Source organism: Vulpes vulpes, chromosome 16, assembly GCF_048418805.1.
Source record: "Vulpes vulpes isolate BD-2025 chromosome 16, VulVul3, whole genome shotgun sequence".
Taxonomy (NCBI): domain Eukaryota; kingdom Metazoa; phylum Chordata; class Mammalia; order Carnivora; family Canidae; genus Vulpes; species Vulpes vulpes.
Genome location: NC_132795.1, coordinates 69,067,157 through 69,092,319, shown reverse-complemented (window position 1 = coordinate 69,092,319; position 25,163 = coordinate 69,067,157). Strand labels below are relative to the sequence as shown.

At 42.5% G+C, this 25,163-nt stretch overlaps 1 protein-coding gene across 2 annotated transcripts; it reads left to right on the top strand.

The window, feature by feature from the left end:
* The first annotated feature begins 65 nt into the window (after positions 1-65).
* On the top strand, positions 66-24,791 carry IL18RAP (interleukin 18 receptor accessory protein). Of its 2 annotated transcripts, XM_025992742.2 has the most exons (10): positions 66-209; positions 2,319-2,637; positions 2,734-2,920; positions 10,310-10,460; positions 15,060-15,125; positions 16,808-16,931; positions 18,813-18,964; positions 20,102-20,239; positions 22,893-23,066; positions 23,972-24,791. In XM_025992742.2, exons 1-10 carry the CDS (start codon positions 137-139, stop codon positions 24,334-24,336), a joined length of 1,749 nt encoding a protein of 582 aa, XP_025848527.2. In that variant the 5' UTR covers positions 66-136; the 3' UTR covers positions 24,337-24,791. The 2 variants fall into 2 exon arrangements, with proteins under 2 accessions (XP_025848527.2, XP_072597722.1); XM_072741621.1 differs by lacking the exon at positions 20,102-20,239.
* The last annotated feature ends 372 nt before the right edge of the window (positions 24,792-25,163 follow it).

Sequence of the window (25,163 nt, the reverse complement as noted above, 5' to 3'; positions counted from 1 at the left end):
TGGTTCTGATTTCTTCATTTCTCATTTCTTGACTTACAGAAATGAAGACGATTCTCAGGGAGGAGCTCTGAAACACGAGGTACCACAGCCTGGCAACGCAACAGACTCACTGAAGTGATGACAGGACCCAGGAAGAATGATGCTTTCTTTGGGCTGGATTTTTCTTTGGCTTGTCACAGGAGAGAGAATTAAAGGAATGACTACTTCAGGTAGGGTTTTCGCTTATCATGTTCACTGTGAGTCTTAAAGTCAAGATTTGAAGTGACAGATAGTCTGATATATCAGCAGCTTGACCTATTAATGCAGAGCATTTCCTTTCTGCTGTTGAGATGGGTGCAGGAAGACAGAAATGACTGGGGTGAACAGCTTTCAGCTGATACCAAGCGTCAATAAGGAGCCCAGTTATGGTAGCCAGGTGTTCAGTGGGAGCAGTTGAAGAGAAATGAGGAGTGGTTCAGTCGTCTTTAATAGTTAAGTGCTGCGGCTACTGGCCAGCTCAGGTCCACTGGGAGGGCATTAGAGCCTGACCTTCTAAATGGAAGCAGTGCAGAAGACAGACAAGGGAGCTTAATTCCTCATTAAATCATGTACTCTTTATAAACATAGGTTAGAGTTTGATCTTTATTTCCTCCAGTTTTGTTGACATGTAAGTGACATACAGCACTGCACAAATTTGATAGATAGCAAAATGACTTATGCGTATAGTGAAATGATTAGCACAATGAGTTTAGTTAATATCCATGATCTCATGTAGCTACCAAAAAAGAAAAAAAGAAACTTCCTTGTTCGTTAGTTGTGATGAGAACGCTTAGAGCGCATTTTTTTTAACTTTCAGATCAACCACACAGCAGTGTTAACTATAGTCACCGTGTTCTCCAGTATATTCCCCTTACTTATGTATCTTATTACTGGAAATGTGTGCCTTTTGACCACTTCATCCAATTCCCCCACTTCTCATGCAGCCTCGGGTAACCACAAATCTGATCTCTTCTATTTATAAGTTTGATTTTTGTTTTGTTTTGTTTTGAGACTACGTGTAAGTGACATCATCTGGTGTTGGTCTCTCTGGCGTATTTCATTTAGCATAATGCCCCCAAGATCCATCTATGTTGTTGAAAAAGGCAGGATTTCTACCTTTTTTTTTTTACCACTAAATAATATTCGTGTGTGTTTGTGTGTGTGTGTGTGTGTGTGTAATACATCTTTATCCATTCATCTGTTGATGAACACTTATTTCTGTATCTTGATTATTGTAAGTAACGCTACTATGAACAAAGAGGTTCAGACTGTGTCTTCGACATACTGTTTTCATTTCCTTCAGATATATTCCCAGAAATGAAATTTCTGCATCTTATGGTAGTTCTATTTTTAATTTTTTTGAAGGAGACTCTACTCTTTTCCATAGTGGATGTACCAATTTATGATCCTGACAGTACGCAAGGGTTCCCTTTTCTTCGCCCCCTTGCCAGCATTTCTTATCTCTTATCTTTTTGTTGATAAGCCAGCCTACCAGGTAGGAGGTGATATTTTACTGTGGTTTTGATTTACAGTCCCCTAATAACGAGTGATGTTGAGCACGTTTTCACGTACCTCTTGGTCAATTATATATGTTCTTTGGAAAATGCTTATTCAGGTTCATTGTCCATTTATAAGTGGCTTATTTGGGGGTTTTGTTTGTTCTTTTTTTTGTGGTTTTGCTTTTGAGTTGTATGTATTCTTTTTATATTTGGATGTTAATCAGGCATATTTTATTAGATACATGGTTTGTTTACTTTTTCCCATTCTATAGGTTATCTTTTCATTTTGTTGATCATTTCTTTTTTTAAAATATTTTATTTATTTATTCATGAGAGACAGAGAGAAAGAGAGACAGAGAGAGAGAGAAAGAAGGAGAGAGAGGCAGAGACACAGGTAGAGGGAGAAGCAGGCTCCATGCAGGGAGTCTGATATGGAACTCGATTCCGGGATCTAGGATCACGCCCTGGGCTGAAGGCAGGCACTAAACCACTGAGCCTCCCAGAGATCCCCCTGTTGATCATTTCTTATGCTGTGCATAAGCTTTTTAGTTTGATGTAGTTCAGCTTGTTTGTTTTTTCTGAGATTTTATTTATTTGAGAGAGAGAGAAAGAGGACCCTGAGATCATGACCTGAGCTGAAGGCGGACGCTTAACTGACTGAGCCACCCAGGCACCCAATACTTGCTTATATTTTTTATTTGGTTGCTTGTGCTTTAGATGTCATATACAAAAACTCACTGCCAAGAGAGAGATTTGTCTTCTAATGTGCCTCCCTTTCTCTTTGTTCCTTGTGGTTTTCAGATTGCCTCACCAAAAAACTGCTCTGGGAATATTCTTCAAGGAGTGAGGAGTTTGTCCTATTTTGTGACCTAACAGAGTTACAGAAATCCCATTTGTACCACAGAAGTCAACTCTTACCAACCCAAGGCTCTGAAAACTTGCCCTGCAGTGGTCATGAGGACCTATCTGATGTCCAGTGGTACCTACAACCTCAAAATGGCGATTCATTAGGGGAAATAACTAACAACTTTCCTCACATCACCCAGGACAAGAGCAACCTATGCTTTCTGACCGCAGGAATAAGTAATGCTGGGTCATATATCTGTAGACCTAGGATCTGGTACGTCCCAAATGCATTCTTAAACGAAAACATTCCCAAGCCCTGTATTACCTGGATATAACATCTATGTTCATAGGCCTTTGTTAACTCTCCTAGGACCCCTCAGGATGAGGCCTGTTGTATCAAGACCATCTTAGAAGTTAAGCCTAAGACAAATCTATCCTGTATACCAAATAACTCTGTATCACAGCAATACCTTCTTTTTGGTAGCATTGCCAAAATTAATTGCCCTAGCCTCAACTGCCAAAGTGATGCACAAAGTCCAGAGGTGACCTGGTACCAGGTAAGAATGATTTCTCCAAAGTATGATTTCTCAGCTTTGGAACTTTATGGAGCTTTATGGAGTTACCATAAAGTATCATTTTTATGGTAACCTACCCATAGACGCTTTATAGAAACGTGAGTTTGAGGATCTGAGGTCTAGAGCTTTGCAAATACTGACCTTGTGCCTACAGAGAAGACCTAACTTTCTAAAGTGGTCTCTCTCATAGGTAACCACAGGGAACCATCTTTTTCATCCATGCCAACAAAATTTCTAAAATTCAAGTGTATTACACCTGAGGTAAGACATAAACTTATGAGCATCAGCCAATGCAGAAGACCAGATAAGTTCCTTCCTATTGTCTTTGGAAAGCAATGGGGATTCCTATGGGGAAGGGAGCTACCAACAAGTGAGTCCTGGAGGGTTTCTGAATAAAATAGGAGACTGGAATGCTTTCCAAAGAGAGCACATCTGGGAGGACAGTTATGGCAAATGCAGATGGCCCAGGTAACAGGTGCCTTGCAGAAGTGAGACTGGGGTTGGGGGGAGGGAGTACAGTATAAAGAGGAAAAAGGGGCAGGGATGAGGAAGAGGCAAGTTTCCTAATGATTTTGAGTTATGAACCACATGTGAATAAGCTTCATGACAAAAACAATTCTTATTGCCATTGTGTCTCACGGTTTTTCCAAGTGCTAACAGATACATAAATGTCACATAACCCCATGTCAACATAGCCTCATGGTCGTTGACCTCGTGGTGGCAGAAACAAAGAATAGAATTTCCATTGCCTCCTGTAATTGTAATAATTGTTGAAAGTCTAAAACTTTGCCTTAAGTAGTTGTATAAAACATTAAATTCGATTTCAAAACATATGTTTGTTAATACAAAAATATCTTTTTTAAATTATTATTTATTCATTCATTCATGAGAGACACAGAGAGGCAGAGACAGGCAGATGGAGGAGCAGGTTCCCTGGGGGGGGGCCCGATGCAGGACTTGATCCCAGGACCCTGGGATCATGTACTGAGCCAGAGGTAGATGCTCAACCACTGAGCCACCCAGGCGTCCCCAAAATTGCCACTGATCAGTCATGCCAGTGGCCATGTTTATCTGGTGGCTCTACACACTCCAAGACTCAGCAATCAGAGAGTCCTGGCGGTACAAGCACCAGGGTATGAGAAGATATATCCTCACTTGATTCCCTTGAGACCTGCTGACAATGGGTAGACAGGTGTCATCATGTCCACTATAGAATTAATATACAGAGAGAGAACAAGTGATGTGATGTGCTGTAAGTCTCACATTTGTATTTTAAAGTGACACTAAAAAAATGTTGGCCTCCATAAACTCCTAACTTAAGAAACATACAAATTTCATAACCTCTAAAATGAGGTTAGGCAGCAAAGTCCATGGTTCTGTTCATTATTTTCAGTTCTCTTAAGAATAAAACTTCTCTTGATTCAAAAGTATTTAGTGATCTGGGCTGACAGATTCCTAGCCATGTCAGGGTCGGCTGTTCCTAGGCCAGTAAAGCAGGCTTGCCCCCCGCCCCCCGCCCCGCTCCCCCGTCATTTCAGATGAAAACACATTTAAATTTTCAATCATTGTATCCCTGAAGGCAGTTTTCATTTTCAGGTAAACAGAAGCCACACAATTTCTGTCAGTTTTCTGCCTGTATCTCTTATAAACAAAATCCTAACGGTGTATGACTTTCACAGAAGGAGGTCTGTGGGGTCTTGATTTCATGTCTCTGGGGTCTCAATTGCAACGTCAGGATGTGCTTAGCAGTGAATAGACATCTGTCCTTAAAGTGGGTGAACGATTATGGCTCTTATCAAAATTGTACTTTCTGATGCAGATTTGGATAGGTCATTATTCATGTGATGTTTCCTAATTGCATGTATGTGTGCACACGCATACATGCACATGTGCACACACGTACATACACAGGCACACACGCACAGACCTTATGGAAGGAGTGTATCACTAGAAGTGGTGATACTAGGCAGCAGCTAAGACATGAGGCTCCTTGCCTTCATGCTAAACCCCCGGCACTCAGGTGATGGGTGGGTCGCATCCAAGCCATCTCAGAAGAGATGACATATGCTAACACTGGCTGAGCAGATGAAAACATGGTGCTATTGAATTCAGATGAAACTCCTGGCCAGGGAAGCCCCCGTCAGATGTACAGAATATGCCACTGAGATAAATTCAGGGGCTCGAGGCTCTGGGGGTTTCAAAAGATTTTTAATTGACCCATTAAAAAAATGTAGGCTTGGAGATTCTTCACTGAACTATTAAGTGACCAAGAAGTCAGAATTAAAATGAATTATCTGTTATTTACTCAAGAAACATTTTCTCTATATTTTGCTGATTTCTAAAAATATAATTAAAAACTAGCTGAATAGGCACCATCTTAAATAAATGAGAATTGTATTGAACGAGAGGGCATTTTATGTTCTCTGGCTAAGCAAATCTTGGAAGTAGGCAAAATTATAACAGGGCAGTGGGGTTGGCATTGAGATACAGGTGTTGGTGATACAGGTGTCAGTGACACTGCTGTGACCTCTTGTCAGTTAGACTTGTGCCCTGAGTAATCTTTCCATTGGTGCTTTAAGACAATCTCACTCATAGGCCACACTCACTGGCCACAATGATGACGGAGCTGCTGCATCATTTGAGCCCTGCTTTCCATGGAATGTGCACACACAGACTTGCCACTTCTCCTTCTCGGTTCCTTTATGGCCTCCTCTTCTCATAGTCACTAGTACTGCCTGGTATCCCTTGAGCCTAGTGACATGGGGAACTGCTGAGTTGGTGACACTGGCTAGACCTAAAATCAATGTGGTTGCAAGTAAGGAATAAGTACCGATTGTTTTGACTGGGTTTCTGAAAAGTATTTTCAAGGTCGATATACTGGCCCATTCGGTGATTCTCACTGTGCAGTCTCAGAGTGCTCATAATCCTGCACAACCTCCTAACATCTGTTCAACGCTATAACCCACATGTTGCCTAACTAATAGTGAAAACAGAGAAACTATTTTTTTTCTTTGTTCTACACAGTGTATCAATGTGGTCTATGATTGCATTAGCTTTGGGACAGGTCCCTTATGTGGTTGATTCATTCTTAGTTGGCAGGTAGGGTTTGTTTTTTTTTTCTTTTTCACAAGAACTGCAGTCAGGCCAATTCAGCTTTGTGCTAACAGAGTAGAATTGTAACCCATGTTCATGATTTTACATGTATTCCTATTAAATTCTGATTTGATGGTTTAAGCTCATCATTCAACATATCAAGAGGTTGGCATTTTGATTTTGAAATCCACCATGTTAGCCATCATTCTCAGATTTGTGTGACTTGTAGATAAGATGCAGACATGATACTCTTAGCAAAAATTTTGAATGGCCTGGTACTGAGCAGCCAGTCAACTCATCTATTAACTCTAGCATGATCCTCTTAGTTATATACAGTCCCTTAATCCACAACTTGGGAAGTATTACTGTTCAATTAACTTTAAAAAGTCACCTAAATGATGACTCATTCAGCCCGTATGTATCTATTTTTATTTAGCAAAGACATCATCAGAGTATTTTCCAAATGACTCACTACAGTGAAGCCAGGACATCTATTATATTTCTATATTCCTCTGAGCCTCTGGTCTCTTCATTTTATCATGGGAGAAAATTACAAGACTGGCGTGAATGTTGGTAGTGAGTGCAAGCTGGCTGATATTAACCCACTTTTTTAAGGGCTCATAAGCCATTTGTCCAATAATCCATTCAAGATTTGGCTAGAGATGAACATCTAGCTTTTCATGATACTTTTCATAATGTACCCTTTTCCACTTAGAAGACAATTATTAGTACAGAATTTATGTAAAAGTACAATGTTGTCAGTTGATGGATAGGGCAAGAGACTGAAGTGCAGGAAAAGGTAGATGGGCAATGGAAGCAGAAGCATGAGGGACACATCGTGTGAATGGTGAGTGGCTCAGCATGGTAGGACCAGAGTGTTCCTGAGAGGTGTGGTTAGAGCTGAACACAACGGTTGTACATTGATTATGTGATATGGTTATTGGGGGTCCCTGCTGATGTGATTGAACTTTATGAGTGTGAATCCTGATCCAGGGAATGAGCAGTGGGAACAGAAAGAAGTTGGTGGATGCTAGTGATATTTTCAAGAATAAAAAAACAAGGTAAAATACTTCAGGGGGACATAAAAGAGATGACTCATGTTTTGGGTCTTTCTGGCTCAAATATATTCACAACATTTAGCAAGTTGAGAAAGTAGACATTAATTCAATGAGGAATGAGAAGAGGTCAGGTATGCAGATCTGGACATAATGAGTCATTAAAACAGTCATGGAAATGTCAAGTCCATCAGAGAGGGTAGGGCTCGAGATGTCCATACTGGGAGTCCTCCCAGACTAGGTAGCAAAAGCCCCAGTAGGAGCTCCATTGTGTTGTCCAATGCTGGGGAGCACCACCCCCACAGAATAGCACCGTGTGTATTGTACTCCCGAGAGGGGCTGCACTGGACAGTAGTGTTAGAGCTTGATGATACTGGCTGGAAATATTTCAGTAACTGCTCCTACGAGAACACATTTTCTGTGCTCTTCTTGCTTTAACATTCCTTTAGAAGTCCTGTTTTACTGTCTTCCTTGTTTCTGCAAGCTTCGCTTGTGTCTAGAACTTACTGAAACAAGTCATCCAGGTTCACCCTGAGATGTTCCTCCTTCTGTATTTTGTTCAAGAGTGTGGCACAGCTGAGCAAAACAGCCCCATCAGCACCTCCCTTCCTACTGAAATCATTTGCTATCGTCTTACTGGAATGGGACTCCCATCGTTCTTGACACAAATTACCTCTCCCTTATCTGTTTTCTTCAATGTTTCCTTTTAGTTCCATCTTATTAAGTCTTAATAATACATATGAAGTCACGTTTACTTTTTTACATTTTTTGAAATTTTATTTATTTATTTGAGAGAGAGAAAGAGACACAACAAGAGAGCGCAGGAGCAGGGAGGGAGGGGCAGAGGAAGAGAGAGAAGCAGACTCCTCACTGAGCAAGGAGCCCAGTGCAGAGCTTGATCCTAGGATACTGGGATCATGACCTGCGCCCAAGGCAGACCCTTGACTGAGCCACCCAGGCGCCCTCATACTTAGCTTTTTATGAAAAAAAAAAAAAATCAGGGCAATTTTGATTTGACCCATCCCCCCTGTGGCACAGCTGAGGTCTCAGCCCACGACTCTGCAGCCCATCACTTCCTTGTGTGATTCATGACACATCTCTGCTCCAATTTCTGCTCTTCAGATGTGATTCTTGTATTCTCTAGAGTTTTATTTCTGACTTTTACCCCATGCCCTGATCCATCCTTTTAAGAGGTCCTTGACCCCTGAGATCAGCTGATTGATATTTAACCTGGTCTGCCTAACTTCTTTGCTTTCTTTTACTTCCGGCCTGCCGTTGCTGCTCTCTGACCTGTTCCTTGCCAACCTACTGGAAGTCCCTTCTTGGGCCACAACAACCACACCAGAGACTTGGAGTAGGGGAATCCCTGTTCCTCTGAGTTAGCAGGTGAAGGAAGGGAAATTCCTCAATGAGAACATGAAACTCAAGAATTAGAAAAATTCACATGGATGCTCGGTCCTCTCAGTTACTGGCTCTGTGATAGAGAGCCACACACAAACTCCAGAACCTCAGTTTTCTCATAGAGTCTGTGCAATCCAGGTCAGGGGATCCTTTGAGTGAATCATATGAAATAGTACATGAGAAAGGATTTTTTAATCTGTATAGATAAGAAGTACTTATTTTGTGATTTTGTTTTGTTTTGTTTTTTGCTTATCTCTTTGTTTTTGACTGCTGTGGTAAGAGTCATATACTCTGGGGGCTATTTGTTGAAGATTGGAAGGCCACGTGCTACATGGAAGTCAGGGGCTACAGAATTATTGGTACAGTGATACTTCACCATTTAACAAATATTTATTTAGCCCCAACTATGTCCTAGCCCCTAGTGATACAAAGGTGATTACATGGCTCTTATGCTTCAAAACCTTTCAATTACACATACTTTATTCATTCATCATTTACAAAGAGCTCACTGTTGCTGGCCTGTCTGCTGTGTACTAGAGACACAAAGACCCAATCCATCTACATGCATCAGCCTCTTCCCTTTGGCCTTATTTCCTATATAGAAGCTCCATTTCAAAGGTTTCTAAGATGGCACTCAGCTTCAACGGAGTGATTCTCACATATTCCTCAAGGCTCTGACTAGCCCAGAGGGAGCATCCCTGCTTCCTGTGAACAGAGACAAGGCCGCCCAAGTGCATCATACTCTGGCTTACTGCTCAGGGGTCTGCCTTCTTCAACTGAACACTCTCTCAATCCTAGAAAGCAGTCATGACTCTGCAGTCTCTGATTGGAGGGACTTCTGTTTATTCCTGCCAGTGTGTCCAGGAGCAGTGATGTGTCTTGGCACAAAGGCTGTCTCAACAACGATAGAGGAAGAGGTAACCGTGCACATAAATTATGATCAGAAGGCTATGTGCAATCATAGAGGTCTGGGAGCATGAGAAACTGGTTCTGCTGGGAGAGCGCCTGATTGCTCCTACCATGAGAGTTACCTCCTGAGTTGGAGTTAAAGACTGAGCTGCAGCCGACCCAGTTGGGGGAAGTAGTGGGAGAGATGTACACACACATGGAGAAATAATATGGTTATTTAGGGAGTGGCAAGTGGGTGGAGGGGCAGTAGCAGGGAATGAGAGCAGGAAAGAATGGCAAGTTCAGCTGGGGGAGAACGTTAGACCTTAGAAGAGTATCCCTGATGGATATGCTAAGTAAGAGAGAGAAATGTTCCTAATTGCAGTTTAGCTCTCACCTTAGTTTGGGTCCACCATGAGCTCATTGTTTGTCACTCATCGGTCATTCTTTGTCATATCTAGGTATTCCTGTTTAGTTATTAACTTAATATTTTAAATTCAAATTTCACCTTTTTTGAGTTAAATTTATTTAGAGAAGAAACTTTATCTTAGCCTCATTACACAAGAAATTATGTCAACTTCCACAAATGTAAATACACATTTTTTTTTTAAATTCATTGAGGTATCAGCTACTAAAGGAAATGAGTTTTCTATAATGTTCTCAGAGGCCTGAGTCATGCTTTGAGAAATTCTAGGCTAAATAACTCTTTGTGGGTTAGTCAGATTTGGTGCCTCGATCTTAACAGATAATGTAATTGTATCTGAAAACGCCTCTCATGAACAAATGCGAATCTTACAAACACAGTTTTTGAGCAGAAGCTCTTCATAGCGTGGGTGATGCTCTCATTTGTGAAGTTTTTCTGTTGTTGTGACGAATATTAATAACAAATCTCTGGTTAAGGAAAGTTATTTATTTTTCTTGTCCCCTGGATTAGAACGGAAAACTACTCCCTAAAGAAAGGAGCAACCCGATTGTAGTGAATGAAGTTTATGAAACCAACCAGGGCACATATGTATGTGATTACACTCAGTCGGATAATACAAGTTCATGGATAGTCAGAGCTGTTGTTCAAGTGAGAACCATAGGTAAGTGAGATTTTCATTTCAAGATCTGGGATTTGAAGCCCCATTACCCAATTAAAGATACCTTCCTTTGGCTTAGTAATGGTTTCCTTTTTGGGGAAAAAAAAAGATAATCATATACTGGTAGTCATGTGAAGCCTTAAATGTGGGAAAACATTAATTTTCCCATTAACCTAGATTCCAGCCCCCAGAGAAGGCCTAGTTTTGGATCATATTCAAATTGTCACAAGTTGGGTTTTTCCTGCATTGACAATCCCTGGCTTGTTTTTCTAATAAGTTTAAAAAATAATGTTAAATATTTCATACACAGCAGTAAGTGACACTATGAACCTATTGCCAGCTTTAATACATGTTCATGTTTTTCCACATGTTTAAAATCTTGCTTTTTCTGTAAAGAAACAAAACATTGCAGGGACAGCTTGAGACCTATGCTTTTATCCTTTCCTGCTTCCTCCCTTCCCAGCTGTAGTCTAATCTTGTATACATTCTTCCATTTATATCTTTATGCTTTTCTAAAAATGTAGGTAGGCATTAAAAAATAGAATATTGTTTTATGTTATAAAATATGTTTTGTGTTAAAAATATATGTTATTATTCTAAGGTATCATTTTGTTAATTTACACCACCCTCAGCAAGGAACAGATTCCCATTATTCCCAAATAATGTTTGGTGTTGTTACACTTTTTGATTGATGTCAAGTGAGATCTCTCTCTCTCTCTCTCTCTCTCTTTTTATTTTTTTAAGATTTTATTTATTTATTCATGAGAGAGAGAGAGGGAGAGAGAGAGAGAGAGAGAGGCAGAGACACAGGCAAAGGGAGAAGCAGGTTCCACGCAAGGAGCCCGATGTGGGATTCGATCCTGGGTCTCCAGGATCATGCCCTGAACCAAAGGCGGCGCTAAACTGCTGAGCCACCTGGGCTGCCCCCTCTCTCCCTATTTAAATCCCAATTTACATTTCCATGAAGTTTGATATCTTGTTATACGTTTGTTGGTCTGTTAGGTTTATTCTTCTGTAGCCTGCCTAGTCTTTCCACTGGGTCATTCTTACTAGATTTACAAGTGCCGGCATGAATAAATTGTATAATGCAATTAATTTAAGCATGGCTTTTGCCAAAACACAACTGAGTCAGTCATTCATGCTCTGTATTAAATAGCTACAGAATGGTTGACTCAGCTCATAGTAAATACATTGATTATTTTTACCTCCTCTTCTTTTAGTGTAATGTACAAATTACATTAAACATGCTGAGGCCGGGATGCCTGGGTGGCTCAGGGGTTGAGCATCTGCCTTTGGCCCAGGGTGTGATCCTGGAGTCCCGGGATTAAGTCCCACATCAGGCTTCCTTTGGGAAGCCTGCTTCTCCCTCTGCCTATGTCTCGGCCTCTCTCTCTGTGTCTCTCATGAATAAATGAATGAAATCTGTAAAAAACAAACACAACACACACACACACACACACACACACACACACACACACACACACACTGAGACCAAGTTAACCACTTCTACCTACTTCCTGGATGTCAGTAATTTACATTTATATTATATTGCTCCTTGGGGGAAAAGTTAGAATGCAAGTACCCCACTTGTACCATTTGCTCCCTCCAAGGGATGTGTGATTGTTCTTCACTCAAGGCATGATAACTCAGCCCATCAAATTTTCAAGGGAAGAATGTGGTTTTCTCTTTTTTCCAAGGTATGCCTTACAATATCTGTTGCATCCTTTCAACCAAGCATTCCTGTCTTCCTCATTCACTCCTTCATTCTTTCACATATTCATTTTTTACACAAATATTTGTTGAATATCTAATATGTATCAGGCACTGGGCTTGGTGCTAAGGCTGTAAGCATGAGTGTCTGGACATTTTCTGTGACCGCTCAGAACTTCCCACTTTGTGGGGCACACAGGCTATCCCAATGCATTGTAATGAGTGGAGGGAAAGCAGCGGGGCATATGGAAGGCCCACCAAACCCACACCTGGACCCACCATGTCCAAGTGAGAACTGAGGGGCAAGCCCAAACCAGAGCAATGAAGATGGTCAAGATGCCGTTCCAGGCAGAGGGAACAGCATAGTCAATGTCCCAGAGATGAAAGAGCACACACAATCTGGGAAGAAAAAGAAGGCCCACTGAGAGTGAGTGTCTGGAAACAAGACTGACATCACACTGTTTTAGTGAGTTTGAATTTCATTTAAGGAGCAATGGGGAGCTTTTGAGGGTCCTAAGCAGGAGAGCATCATGAATAGATTTGCCTTTGAGATAGATCACTCCATCTGCTGTGTATAAAATGGGTTTGGGGGGAGCAAGAATGGAGAGAGCAATGACTGATGGTGGCCTGAACCAGGAGTTGCAGTGGGAATGCACTGAAGCAGACAGACTCAAGAAATACAGAGGAGGTACATCTGAAAGGATTTGGGAATTGGCAGTGAGGAAGAGGGAAGAGGTGGGATCCAGGAGAAAAGAGTTGGGTTTATGTTGAACAACTAGATAGACATTCTGTTAGGTACTGATGGAGGGTAGCATTGCATTGCATAGGTAAGAGCTGACCTAGGGCACAAATGGGGGAGCAGCAGGTTTGATACACATTCCAAAAAGATGTTCCTGATTGCTCACTGCACTGACTTAGCAAAGGTGATGAGAAATGGCTATTTGTGCATCAACAGAACATGATGATGGATTTAATGTGTAAAGAGAGAAATGAAGGATGCTTTTGTTTTGTGGCCTAGTTAAGTTGGTAAATGGTGACACCAATTCATGAAGCAAGAAAAGGCTGAAAAAGAAGAGGATCTAAAAAGAAATTAAGGATTAGAGTTTTTAAAGATTTTATTTATCATGAGAGAGAGAGGCAGATACATAGGCAGAGGGAGAAGCAGGCTCCCTGTGGGTATCCCTATGTGGGACTCGATCCTAGGACTCCGGGATCACGACCCGAGCCAAAGGCAGATGCTCAACCATGGAGCTACCCAGGTGCCCCAAGGATTAGGTTTGAAAGGACTTTCAGTGATCCAAATCCCAATGGCAAGGAAGAATTTGGATAAACCAGTCTGGAGGTGTTAGGGCTGGAGATGAAATTTGAGGGTGGTCAACATGATTATCTAAAGCAAAGAGACTGAATGAGGTCACCTAGGGAGTTAGTATAGAAAGAAGGCCTGGAACTGAGGCCTGGAGCATTGCAATACTTGCAGAGGTTGGAAGGAAGGAGGGAATCCCCAGAGGAGGTGGAGCAGGGGTGTGAGAAGAGAGGGAAACTGTCCCAGGGCAAGTGACTAAAGAATGTCGGGGCAAAGGGAGTGACACTCTGCTTCAGTGGTGATGTTTGAGAACTGGTCATTGGGTTTGTGCAGATGGCAGTCATTCTTTACATAAGCCAGTGGGTGCCAGTGGGAGGAAGTGAAATTAATGACATAGGAGAGAGAGATCATTTCAAGGTTCAAGACCTATGTAGGGAAGAGGCCTAAGGAGTGAACAGCACCACAGCAGAGAAAAGGGAGAGAACTGATATTCACGAGAAGCACAGAAAGCAGAGCCCCCAGACACACACCTGGAAACGAGCAGAGAGGCAGAAGGTGAACTAGAGAGCAGAGAAGCAGGGAACCAAAGGATGAGAGGGTTCCCAGAGACAGTGCTCAGCAGTGTCCAATGCTGCTGAGAAATGAAGCTGAAGAAAAACTCAGTTGTGCCCAGTGGATTGAGGTGCCAGAAGGTCACTGGGGACTTCAGTCAAAGCAGTTTCTGTGGAGTGATGGAATCCAACTCCACAAGAAGTGAGAGAATGGAGATGAGCATAGAGCACTGTTTCAAGGATCTGCCTGGGAAGGAAGGAGAATGCGTGCCACAGGGAAATGGGGTGCAGAGATTTTTCCCTGTTTTAAGATGGAGAGACTGAGCATGGATAAATACCAATGGGAAGAAGCCAATGGGAAGATGGGGCAGGTGAGAGAGGAGAAAGAGGCAAATATACAGGGGGAGAGATGGAGTATTTGAGGGAAGGAGGTCCCCAAGAAGTAAGTGGACCATTCCTAGAGCAGAGGTGATGAATTTTCCCTTATCAAGAGATGGGACATAGTCAGGAAGAGTTTGACCACAAAGCCCCAGTTTGGCAGTTTGTGGCAGGAAGCTGAGGGATAAATGAGTAATGGAGTTCCGGACTCAACTTTATTTTGAAATAAACCATGTACTTAGTGATGGAGGAGGTGGACTCCAGTCTAGGTGATGTGAGCATTTTCTCAGGTGCATTCTTCTTCCGGAGAAGAAACCAGATGGTACCAAAAATAATCTTGTAGGAGAAGACAGGAACAGGGGCTCAGGTTGGCGATGGTTGAGCAGGGCTGGTGTGGAAGTAAAAGCACACCCTGGTGGATAAGGATTTACCAGGATTTACTGGTATTTCGTTAGCACCTGTGACCTGATGTCATGGTCATTTGGGAAGGCTCATTTCTCACACGGAAATCGAAGTTCCCAGCCTTAATAGAATCCGAATCAAAGTTGAAGAGGGATCTGCAAAGCATTTAGATCAAAGTGCCACTTGATGCACACACCTTCAGCAAGCAGGCCTTCAGATTTCCCAGTGCAAATAGTAATTTCTATTTTCATCTTTTAGTGAAAGACACTACTCTCAAACCAGATATTCTGGATCCCATCAAGGATGTGCTGGAAGTAGAACTTGGTAAGGTGGATTGTATTATCTCCATTGAATGACCTGTGCTTCTGGGAGCGGCTCTAAGTGTGATATAAGGAAAAGAGCCTTGGAATTTTTTTTTAAAAAATTATTTATGAGAGACAGAGACATAGGCAGAGGGAGAAGCAGGCTCCCCATAGGGAGCCTGATGTGGGACTCGATCCCAGGACTCCAGGATCACAACCTGAGCCAAAGGCAGACGCTCAACCACTGAACCACCCAGGTGCCCCAAAGAGCCTTGGGATTTTAAGTCAAATAGAATTAAGTGTGAATCGTGGTTGAGCCACTGGCTACCTTTGTGACCTGATAGAGTTACTTATTCTTTCTAAGTTTCAAGTTTTAAATATGTAAATAGACGAAAGAAAACTGGCCTCATCTGGATGCACTGAGAAATGTAGGAAACTGTATGTTAGGTGACTAGTGATTGGATATGATCAACAGATTTTAGATTCTTTCTTACTCATCCCAGAAACAGGTGTTATATGTATTAGGTCCATTGGTTAAGTCTGTAAATTTAACCAAATTACCAATCTGAATAGCATGAATCCTCGCAAACATGGTATTTGGTGTGGCCTTTAAGACAATTATGGAGGAACACTGTATCTCCTGCTCAAGTAACTCATATTCCTAAGTGTGTCTTCTTGTGGGTAGAGGGGCAAAGTAATTTTCCTCTGGTCCCCTTGTATTTTATCAACCTCAATAATATCTACACTTTCTCACACAGTAAAATGAGAACTGCTCTACTTAAAATCAAATGCTGGTTGTTCCAGTGAAATAAATGCTCTTTTAAATGCTAAAATATTTATAATTGCAGAAATGTAAAAATAGAGACTATGGTTAAATACCGCTAGATGGCGGTATTAGCGTGTCCTGATTCTGGAAATAGACTGCAAAACCAGCGGCATCACAAGGATGCAAGGAAGGAGGAAAGAAACACAATTAATGATTCAAAAGTAGCTGAGCCACGTATGGTTTCAGTTAATTTGAAAGTATGACAGGGTAGGGGGACAGTATTAAGGCACACAGATGATTTTTGAATGGAGTCTTTAACTGTTTCAAGGTGAAAATTTGAGTTTGAGGCAGTGTATCTGGATACCCCTTAGGGGAAAAATGAGTAGAAAGAGGATAAGTGTAATAATATGCTTCCCAACTGTAGTGCTTTTGCTCAAGAAACTGCTGAATATTTAAACAATTCCTTCTTTAAACTACATTACAGTGACCTGACGATGTTATTTGAGCATGCAAATATTGGTGAGCAGTAAAATGTTGAGGGAAGGAGGTCCTTATGACGCACCTTGTCATAAAGAACATTGTCAACATCAGCGTTGAGTGAGTCAACATCACCAGTGACTCCTCATTTTGTGGAGTCAGTGACTGAGGGGACTCCTCATCTTGCTGGTGTCTATCCTTCAGCCCCATCAGAATTCTTAGTGCTATGCCTATGTAGTCGCAGGTTTGAGATATAAGTATTGCCCTTTGGAGACGAACAGACTTGGTCTTATTTGTTTCCAAATGGGAGTCAGGTAGATGTTGGGTTGTTTCTGACAGTCTCTTTTACCTGCCAACGTGATTGCAGTCATGAGCGGTCTGTGGTTGGAGTCTTCCTCCTGCACCGGACAAAGCGTTCTCACGGACTTCCTTCCTATTTTCTGTGTCGCCTTCATTTTTAGGAAAGCCTTTAACTCTTAACTGCAGGGCACGATTTGGCCACCAAAGGGACTTTAACCCTGTAGTGAAATGGTACATTAAAGATTCTGACCAGGAGAGTGAAGTCCCAACACCCGAGACGATCAGGTAAGAAGGAAATCAGCAGACTGTTATTCTCTGCAGCCCACCCTACATGCTTTCACCTTTGGAAACCTCGAGAACGGGCCCCCCAGAGGTGAGCCAACAGGTGCAGCTGACGGAGTGGCCACTCGCGCCACCTAGTGGTGACTAGAAAAGCGCGGTGACTTTTCACTTTGTAGTGGTGACTACAAAGGGCAAGCTCACGTTAAACAGCAGTTTCTGAAAAGGCCGTATTAGGAAATATTTAAGTTGTGAAGTTCGGTTTATAGCAACAGTTAGATGCGGCTGCTTGAAACATCAAGCTGACAAGCAGACAGACGTAGTGACCCACTCAGCCTGAATAGAAGCAGCACGTCCAACCAACGGGGAAGGAAGGATGCCCTCCTCCTCATTTTTCCTGGTACCATCCATTGAGAGCCCTGGTGAGTTCAGGGATCCACATGTTAACAGTCTGGGATGTATCCAGGGGAAAGCGCACAATAATGCGTCTGACCAAAACTATGAGAAGTGAGGAATAGTTGAAGCAATCCAAATGGAAAAGGAGATGCAGACATGGGATAGCTTTCTTGACATCCTTGGAAGCCATTATGTTTTATGGAAACTAGACTTAGTTTGTCACCCTCTAGAGCTCAGGACCCCCATTGGTGGACAGAATTTACCGGGAAGATAGTTCGGCTCAATAGAAAGAAAAACTCCGGCTATTCAGAGCTATCCAATGCCTCAAGAATCTAGATGCTGGTCCCTGGAAGGATTAAGGGAGGGTTTGGATCCAATCTGTCAGGACAATCGTTAAAAAATAGAGTCCCTTGTTTTTCCAGAATGTGCTCCAAGGTAATAGTCTATGTATTAAGCACTTGCTTCTGATTTTTAAAACCATTTCAATGAACAAGTGTAGTGTTATTTTGAAAAGTACATGTCGCTGCAAAAAATAAAGACCAAATTTTGATGACAGTAATAAAATCCAGCAAGGACTTCTAACTCAAGGGAGGTCACACAAGCCCTTGAGTTTGAATCTATTTCCTACCTATTGGCAATTTGACCCTTGACCCCTGCAAGACTCCATCCCACCACATGCAATCTATGGATGCTTACGTCTACTTCACAAGGTCCCTTGAGGGAGCTGCTCCAGTAGAGGTGATACGCTCATCACAGTTCCTGACCAGTAGGAAGCATTCAGTGAATATGAGTTGATATTGTAGGCTCCAAGCAACACAGCCTAAAAACACCATCCATATAAACAATATTCCTCAATGTAAAGACAGACTATAAATCAGCAACCTTAGAAACTCATATTGTGAATAAATACTGACTCTTACAACTTGCTGAGTGGGGCAGAATGACCTAGGTCCAGGACTCAGGGTGCCATTTCCAAGCAGAGTGACCTTAGGCTGTCACCCACCTCTTGTGCCTGGTCTGTGTTGCTGGTTAAGTTAGAATGATCATATTCTTACCTCATGGGGGCTCCAGTGAAGTGAGGCATGAAGGAGACTTGATTGTCCACATTTAGTGTTCAAAAGAGTGAGCACAGATACATGATAAGCCCTTTGTGGAAATGAGTCAGTATTCAATATTATTCTTAAATTATCATTATTGTCTGTTTCAAGGGGAGTGCTTAGAGTAATGGAGGTCAGATGAGGCCCACACTAAATTAAATTCTGATTAAGTGAGTAAAATGATGCCCAGCAGATTCAATAATCAAAAATGAGCTCTCATCACAAGATGGTCAATATTATTGACCAAGTGCTCTTCTGGCACTTCCTGCTACTATTTGATCCCATAGATCTTCTGAAAGCCGAAACTGTTGGCTGCTAGTATGAATTCCAAATACAGCAAGAGTTGGTCAGTTTATGCTACTGAATGAGTAGGGTATTCATCCTTCTGACCTAGAGTTAAGCACACCATAAAGGATGAAGTCTATGAGCGCATTATCCACTTGAAAGAAGTTACTCAGAGGGATCTTCGCAAGAAGTTTATTTGCTTTGCCCAGAACTCCATCGGGAACACTACCCAGTCCATCCAACTGAAAGAAAAGAAAGGAGGTAAGCCTGGAAGGTTGCCACACCATGCACACAACTGCTTTTATCTGAGAGAAGGGGAATTTTCCTAGAGATTTGTGACAGTGATGGTAGCAATTAATATTTGCTGGATGCCGGACACTATGCATTTTGCTCATATGAAGCCACTTAATACTATGACCAGGGACACATCACTAGTAAGTTTCATATCAGTTATCCAGAACTGGTCCTCTTAACTAATGCCCTGTGTATCGAGGCTGTGTTGGAAAAACCTGTCATTCATTCATTCATTCATTCACTTACTCATTTATTCATTCTACAAATACCTAAAGGGCATGTCCTGTGCAACAGGTATTGTGTTTGTGTTAGGACCTAGCTCCCTTTTAGGATTTTCTTTTCCTTGCTTCTCCATCCAGAGAATGTGATGGTTGGGTATTGGAGAACGGAGAGAAGAGTCATCTTGCTCACTGCTCCGGGTGGTATGTGTATATCACAGATCACAGCCTTTTAAAACTACAGTGGAAATGCCTGGTAAAGAAAAGGTTTGAAATTTCTTTAAGAAGATACTCAATGATGAAGTTGATATCATTCATTCATTCAATTAATAAATGATTCCAAGGACAAGCAAGTTTTGAATACTGGTGAGGCTTACATTAGACAGAATCTGTGCTTGGCCATAGTGGCTGCTCTGTAATGGGGCTCCCATCAGCAGAGGTGCGTGGAAGGGCTCGTGTGTTAGGTGCTACGGAGGGTGTGAAACCAAGCCACACGTAGCTCCTGGCCTCAGGAATTTTAGACTTTAGTAGTGATGATAGTGCATGAAAATAATTTCTAATATGCAATGAGAGGGATCCAAATGGGTGGTGTGGAGGTTTATGGGGGAAAATAATGAGAGTGGCCATGACCAGTTTCCCTGGCCACCTCAATGAGGAATAGCCCATTCCCGTGAATTGTCTCCAATTCATTGTAAGACAGTTGCCCCAAGATGTAATTGCATGTGTTTCCAGATTCAAGAGGAAAGAAAGCTTCCAAGAGCAGTGATTTTGATAAAATAATAGAGTCAGAAAAGGTGCTGGGCCAGCCCACAGCATTGGCCGGAATGTGCTCTTGTCCCAGGAAAGCTGTCTCTGTATTTGCTCATGCCTACCATGTTTCCCCCAGTGGTGTTCATATACATCTTACTTGGCACCGTCATGACTCTGGCAGGCATGCTGACGGCAGGTGCTCTGCTCTACATGTACTGGATTGAAATAGTCCTGCTGTACCGAACCTACCAGAGCAAGGATGAGACACTCGGGGGTAAGGTGACCTCAACTTGCCTCTGGCTTTTCCACTCAGAACTGGCTTAGAGGGAGAAGCTCAAGAAATGGATGTTCCCCAATGGAGAAAGTCATGCCCTCTGGCTTTGAGACCTTCTTCCAGATGTGGTGGCTTCACACCTGGGAGAGCTGGGAGCAGGTGGAGAAACAACTGCTTTTCGGTTCACTTACTGGAATCTTGCTGACCAATGGTACTATGGTAGATAGAGCATGTTGGGCTTGAAAATAATCTCTCTGCTCACCAACCTAATGCAATATGACAAATGACCTGACATCTCTGTGCCTTTGCTTCCTCTCCTTTGAAGTGGGATTATAATCACAATTACAATGAATGCTACGAGCACTCATTGAGTTAAGACATATTAATCATTGAGAACAGCATGTAGTAAACACTCGGTAGATGGTGCCAACTATTATTACCTCTTGAGTGCTGAGGGCATGCAAGTAAGGTGTATTAGCTAGGTGAACTGTCACAGCAATCCTGCAAGCCAGGCAGAGGGACATGAAGTATTGTGCCCAAAATTGGACTGCAGGATGGTGTTAGAATCGGGGATTTGGACTCAGGTGGTTTGGCTTAGAGCCCCCATTAGCTATTACCTCAGTTAGCCTCATGTATAAAATGAGGGGTTTGAAGATGGTGTCAATGTTCGAAGAGTGTTAAACTCTATAAAACCCAAGTACTATTACAATAAATGGAATTATCTGTCCACTTCCACAGGAGACAGGATCATACTGATTAGTGTTTGCTTCTTTAGAATAGAAGAGCTGTTCGCATGTTTTCCTAGCCCTGGAGGTCTCTAAGATTAGAAGGTTTGCAGTTTTAGTGAGTGATTCTCTTGCTTGGAAAGGGCAGGATCCCTTTTGCTGGATTATGGGGAAAATCACTTCCTACACCAGGGCTTGCCCCACACCAGGAACGCAGTGAGGAGCTGTCAGATTTCCAGGGAGAGGACAGGTAAAGAGATGTATCAATCGTACCTTTCTTTAGACTAATTATTGAGAATTCATGCAAGAAATCCTGAAGCTAAGAATGTTGTTTTTTTGTGTGTTTTTAGTTTTTTGGTTTATTTCCTTAAATTAGCTTTTTAGCTTTTTTGAATTGAGCAAGCTATTTAACCAATGTCTTCTTCATTCCCCTGGATGACATATATGTATATTTTTACTAAAATGCTGCTTGTCTTAAGATTCTAGAGCTTGTACAGAAGAGTTGATCATGAAATTTTTAAATCTGTACTTTCCCTTTTTACTTTACACAGTGGCTGATGAGGAGGCAGTGCCTGGTTTTAAAGTATGGAGATTTAGCACCCTCTGTGGCCAATCTAAGGTTTTACAGCAAAATGTCTGTTTCCTTGGACATTAATGTGGAATATCCACAATCTAAGACATACATAGACTGTTGGAGTTGAGAAGGACCTAATACCCCCATTTCCACTAATTTTATTACCAAAGAAATGCAATGCTTCCAGTTAGAGAAAAACCCAAGTTCACAGGAGTTTCACAGGATTTGGAAGGAATGGAGGTGATGAGGGGGGGTGTCACACATTTAAACCACACAGACCTCCATGCCCACCATGGCCCAGGAGCCTCCTCCTCCTTCCCACCTGGGCAATGAAGAGCTTTGCAGATGAGCCCCTTGGGCCTCGGTTTTTTGGCATCCCCCTTTTCTCATCTCCTGGACCTCCCCTCTCCTTCTTTTTCTATTGCTGGCATTTTCATCCACTAAGGCCTCTCCTTATGTCCATGTTGAGCAAGCATGCTATCAATTGCATCAGCCACCTGGGCTAATGTTTGCTATCTTGTAACACTGCTATTTGCCCAACATGGTGCAGAGGAATGGAATCTGAACCAGGCATGTCCAGATTCCAAAGCCCATAAGTTAACTTTTGAGATTTTCTACCTTTCTTGGTTAGTTAGCTACATAACACATCCCAGTACTCGATGTGCATTTGTAATAATCCACTCAACGGAAGTATGTGAGACTTTGCAAATATCCTGAAACAAATTTTATAAATATGATTTCCCATCTAGAAAGCAGGGGAAAAAGATATTTATTTTGTGCCTGCTGTTAGCCAGACACCAAGCACTTTATATACATTATATCACCCAACCCTGGAAACAGTCCACCGGGGAGTTATTATTACATCATTTTACACAGGAGGATTTCTAATATAGGTACATGTGCTGTCAGCTGTCTCCTGTGCAAGTTGCTGGGTCCTGGCAGTGCTTTGCTTGCTGGATATTACCATGCTTTGACGGAACAGACTCCTTTAGGACTCATGAGATAGCAACAGCACGGTGCAAAGAAAACTCAGAGGAATTCACCCCCCACCTCCCTCATCCCTGGGTACATGTGACTTAATCACAGAAGCCACAGCTGTTTGATCTGAACTCAGTGAAAAGGCAGCAGTGTGTCATAAATTAGAATTCGAATCTGGTTAGACAGTCGATACTACTCCGCAGTGTGATTTTAAAATGGACACAGCTGCTGTGTTTTATTGTTAAATCAGTTCAATAAGGAGCTCAACGCTTAATTCTTGCCCATACATCATAGGATGCAAGCATCTGTAGATACATCACGATAGTGAGAAACATGTAAATGGTTGACTGTTTTTTTAATCGTTTCTCTTCCTCAGACAAAAAGGTATTTGATGCTTTCATATCCTATGCGAAATGGAGCTCCTTTGAGAATGAGACCACTTCATCTTTAAGTGAGGAATACTTGGCTCTGAATCTGTTCCCGGAAGTTCTGGAAAATAAGTACGGATACAACTTGTGTTTGCTCGACAGAGATGTGGCCCCAGGAGGAGGTAGGTCCTGGGTGCCAAGAGAAGATATAGAACAAAGAGAAAAGTCGAATAAAAGTGCTCTGTGGGCTTTGGTGTCATTCCTTCTGTTGGGATACACATCTTCCGGAAAGTTTCATGAGCTTAGACTATGTTGGGCCATGGCACAGAAGAACATGTGTTGCAGAACATGTAGCAGGCCTTCCCAATCAAACATATAGCTCCTGGTTCCTCTATAGGAAATTATCTCTGTCATTCTAAACAGATGGTCCCCTGGCTTTGTAGGACTCTGCTGGCCACAGCCCTCAGCATTGGGTCAGGTGGGGCACAACCCTGGCCGCTCATCAGAGGTACAGATCTCATTCAGTTCTCCCCTTCCTCTGCCCCAGGCACCCCACCATGGAGCCTGGGACATCCTGTGTCCCCCTGTTATTCCTAACTATGCCAACTAGCTTTGCTCCTAAAGGAATTGACAGCTTGAGGACAGAGAACACAAAGAGAGGAATGGAAAGTTGAGAATCACTGGACACTAGAGTCTGTCTTCTTTTTTTTTAATATAAATTTTTATTTATTTATGATAGTCACAGAGAGAGAGAGAGAGAGAGAGAGAGAGAGAGGCAGAGACACAGGCAGAGGGAGAAGCAGGCTCCATGCACAGGGAGCCCGACGTGGGACTCGATCCTGGGTCTCCAGGATCGCGCCCTGGGCCAAAGGCAGGCGCCAAACCGCTGCGCCACCCAGGGATCCCTAGAGTCTGTCTTCAACTGTCAGTAGAGTTGATGCAGCAAAAGTGACATAGTAAACCATGCTTCCTTCCCTCCTTCCCTACAAGTGCCTTTGCAAGGAACTCTCTGGGTTGATCTGGGACATTCGGGGTTATTAAGACCCCAGGTTTAGCAATAACAGTTAATTGAATTCTTTATTTCCAGTGTATGCAGAAGATATTGTGAACATTATTAAGAAAAGTAGAAGAGGAATATTTATCTTGAGCCCCAACTATGTTAATGGACCCAGTATCTTTGAACTACAAGCAGCAGTGAATCTTGCCTTGGATGATAAAACACTGAAACTAATTCTAATTAAGTTCTGCTCCTTCCAAGAGCCAGAGTCTCTACCTCATCTTGTGAAGAAAGCTCTCCGGGTTTTGCCCACAGTCACTTGGAGAAACTTAAAATCAGTTCCTCCCAATTCCCGGTTCTGGACTCAGATGCGCTACCACATGCCAGTGAAAAACTCTAAAGGACTCAGGTGGAACCATCTCGGAAGTATCTCCAAAGTTTTTCACTGGAAATGACTCAGTAAAACAGAAACCACTGGGAGGAGCTCCCAGCCTAGAGAATGGTCAAGCGGACAGACCCTGAGCCACCTCCTTCCCATCCCTGGCGGAGTAGAGATGTCAGTGGAAAGAACGCACAGCACGGATCCAGCTGATACAAGATGGGAAGGGCTTTGTCGACCCTGAGCAAGTCTGACAGGCCCCAGAATGATGAGGAACCTCTGGTTAGAGCCTCTGATATTCTGTGGACAGAGGGAGAGTAAATTCTCTAGATGCTTGCATGCATTCAGCACACAGTGCCCCAGAGACTTTCCAAGTGGTCTGAGCAGAATGGGCAGATATAGCCACTTTTGCTCTGTTGCTCTGCTCTCAGGTCTGTTATGTATTATACGTATAAATTTATGTATGCATATGTATATATATATATATTTGCAATCAAATAAATATTACTTTGTAGAAGTGAATGATTTAAACTTTGCCTAAAGCTCCTCGGAAAGAAAGAAACACCTAGTTTTATTCCATCCATGTTCACCCATTAACTCTGGAGTACAGAAAACAAGTGAGAAAGGCAGAAACCATGGGGGAACCAGGGGCAGACAGGGCCTCCATCAGTCTCTACTCTGTCCCTGAGGGAAGTGCCCCCTCTGAGCAGATGAAATAGATGAAATAGAGGAATGCCAGGGGTAGGGGGTTGAGGCACAGCCCCCTGCCGGACACAAGGCTAGGGGAACAATGTAGGGCTAACTTCAGCCCCTCCTTATCCCCTTGGCCATTGGGCAGAGCACAAAGTACACAACCTTACCCTGGACCACGGGAAGTAGGTACAAGTAGGTCAGAATGATCAG

Excerpts from the sequence above, each read along its gene's own strand:
- IL18RAP (XM_025992742.2), top strand. The coding sequence starts at position 137 with ATGATGCTTTCTTTGGGCTGGATTTTTCTTTGGCTTGTCACAGGAGAG. Across the intron at positions 16,932-18,812 it reads CCAACACCCGAGACGATCAG|AGTTAAGCACACCATAAAGG; the intron begins GTAAGAAGGAAA and ends CTTCTGACCTAG. Across the intron at positions 18,965-20,101 it reads ACTGAAAGAAAAGAAAGGAG|TGGTGTTCATATACATCTTA; the intron begins GTAAGCCTGGAA and ends TGTTTCCCCCAG.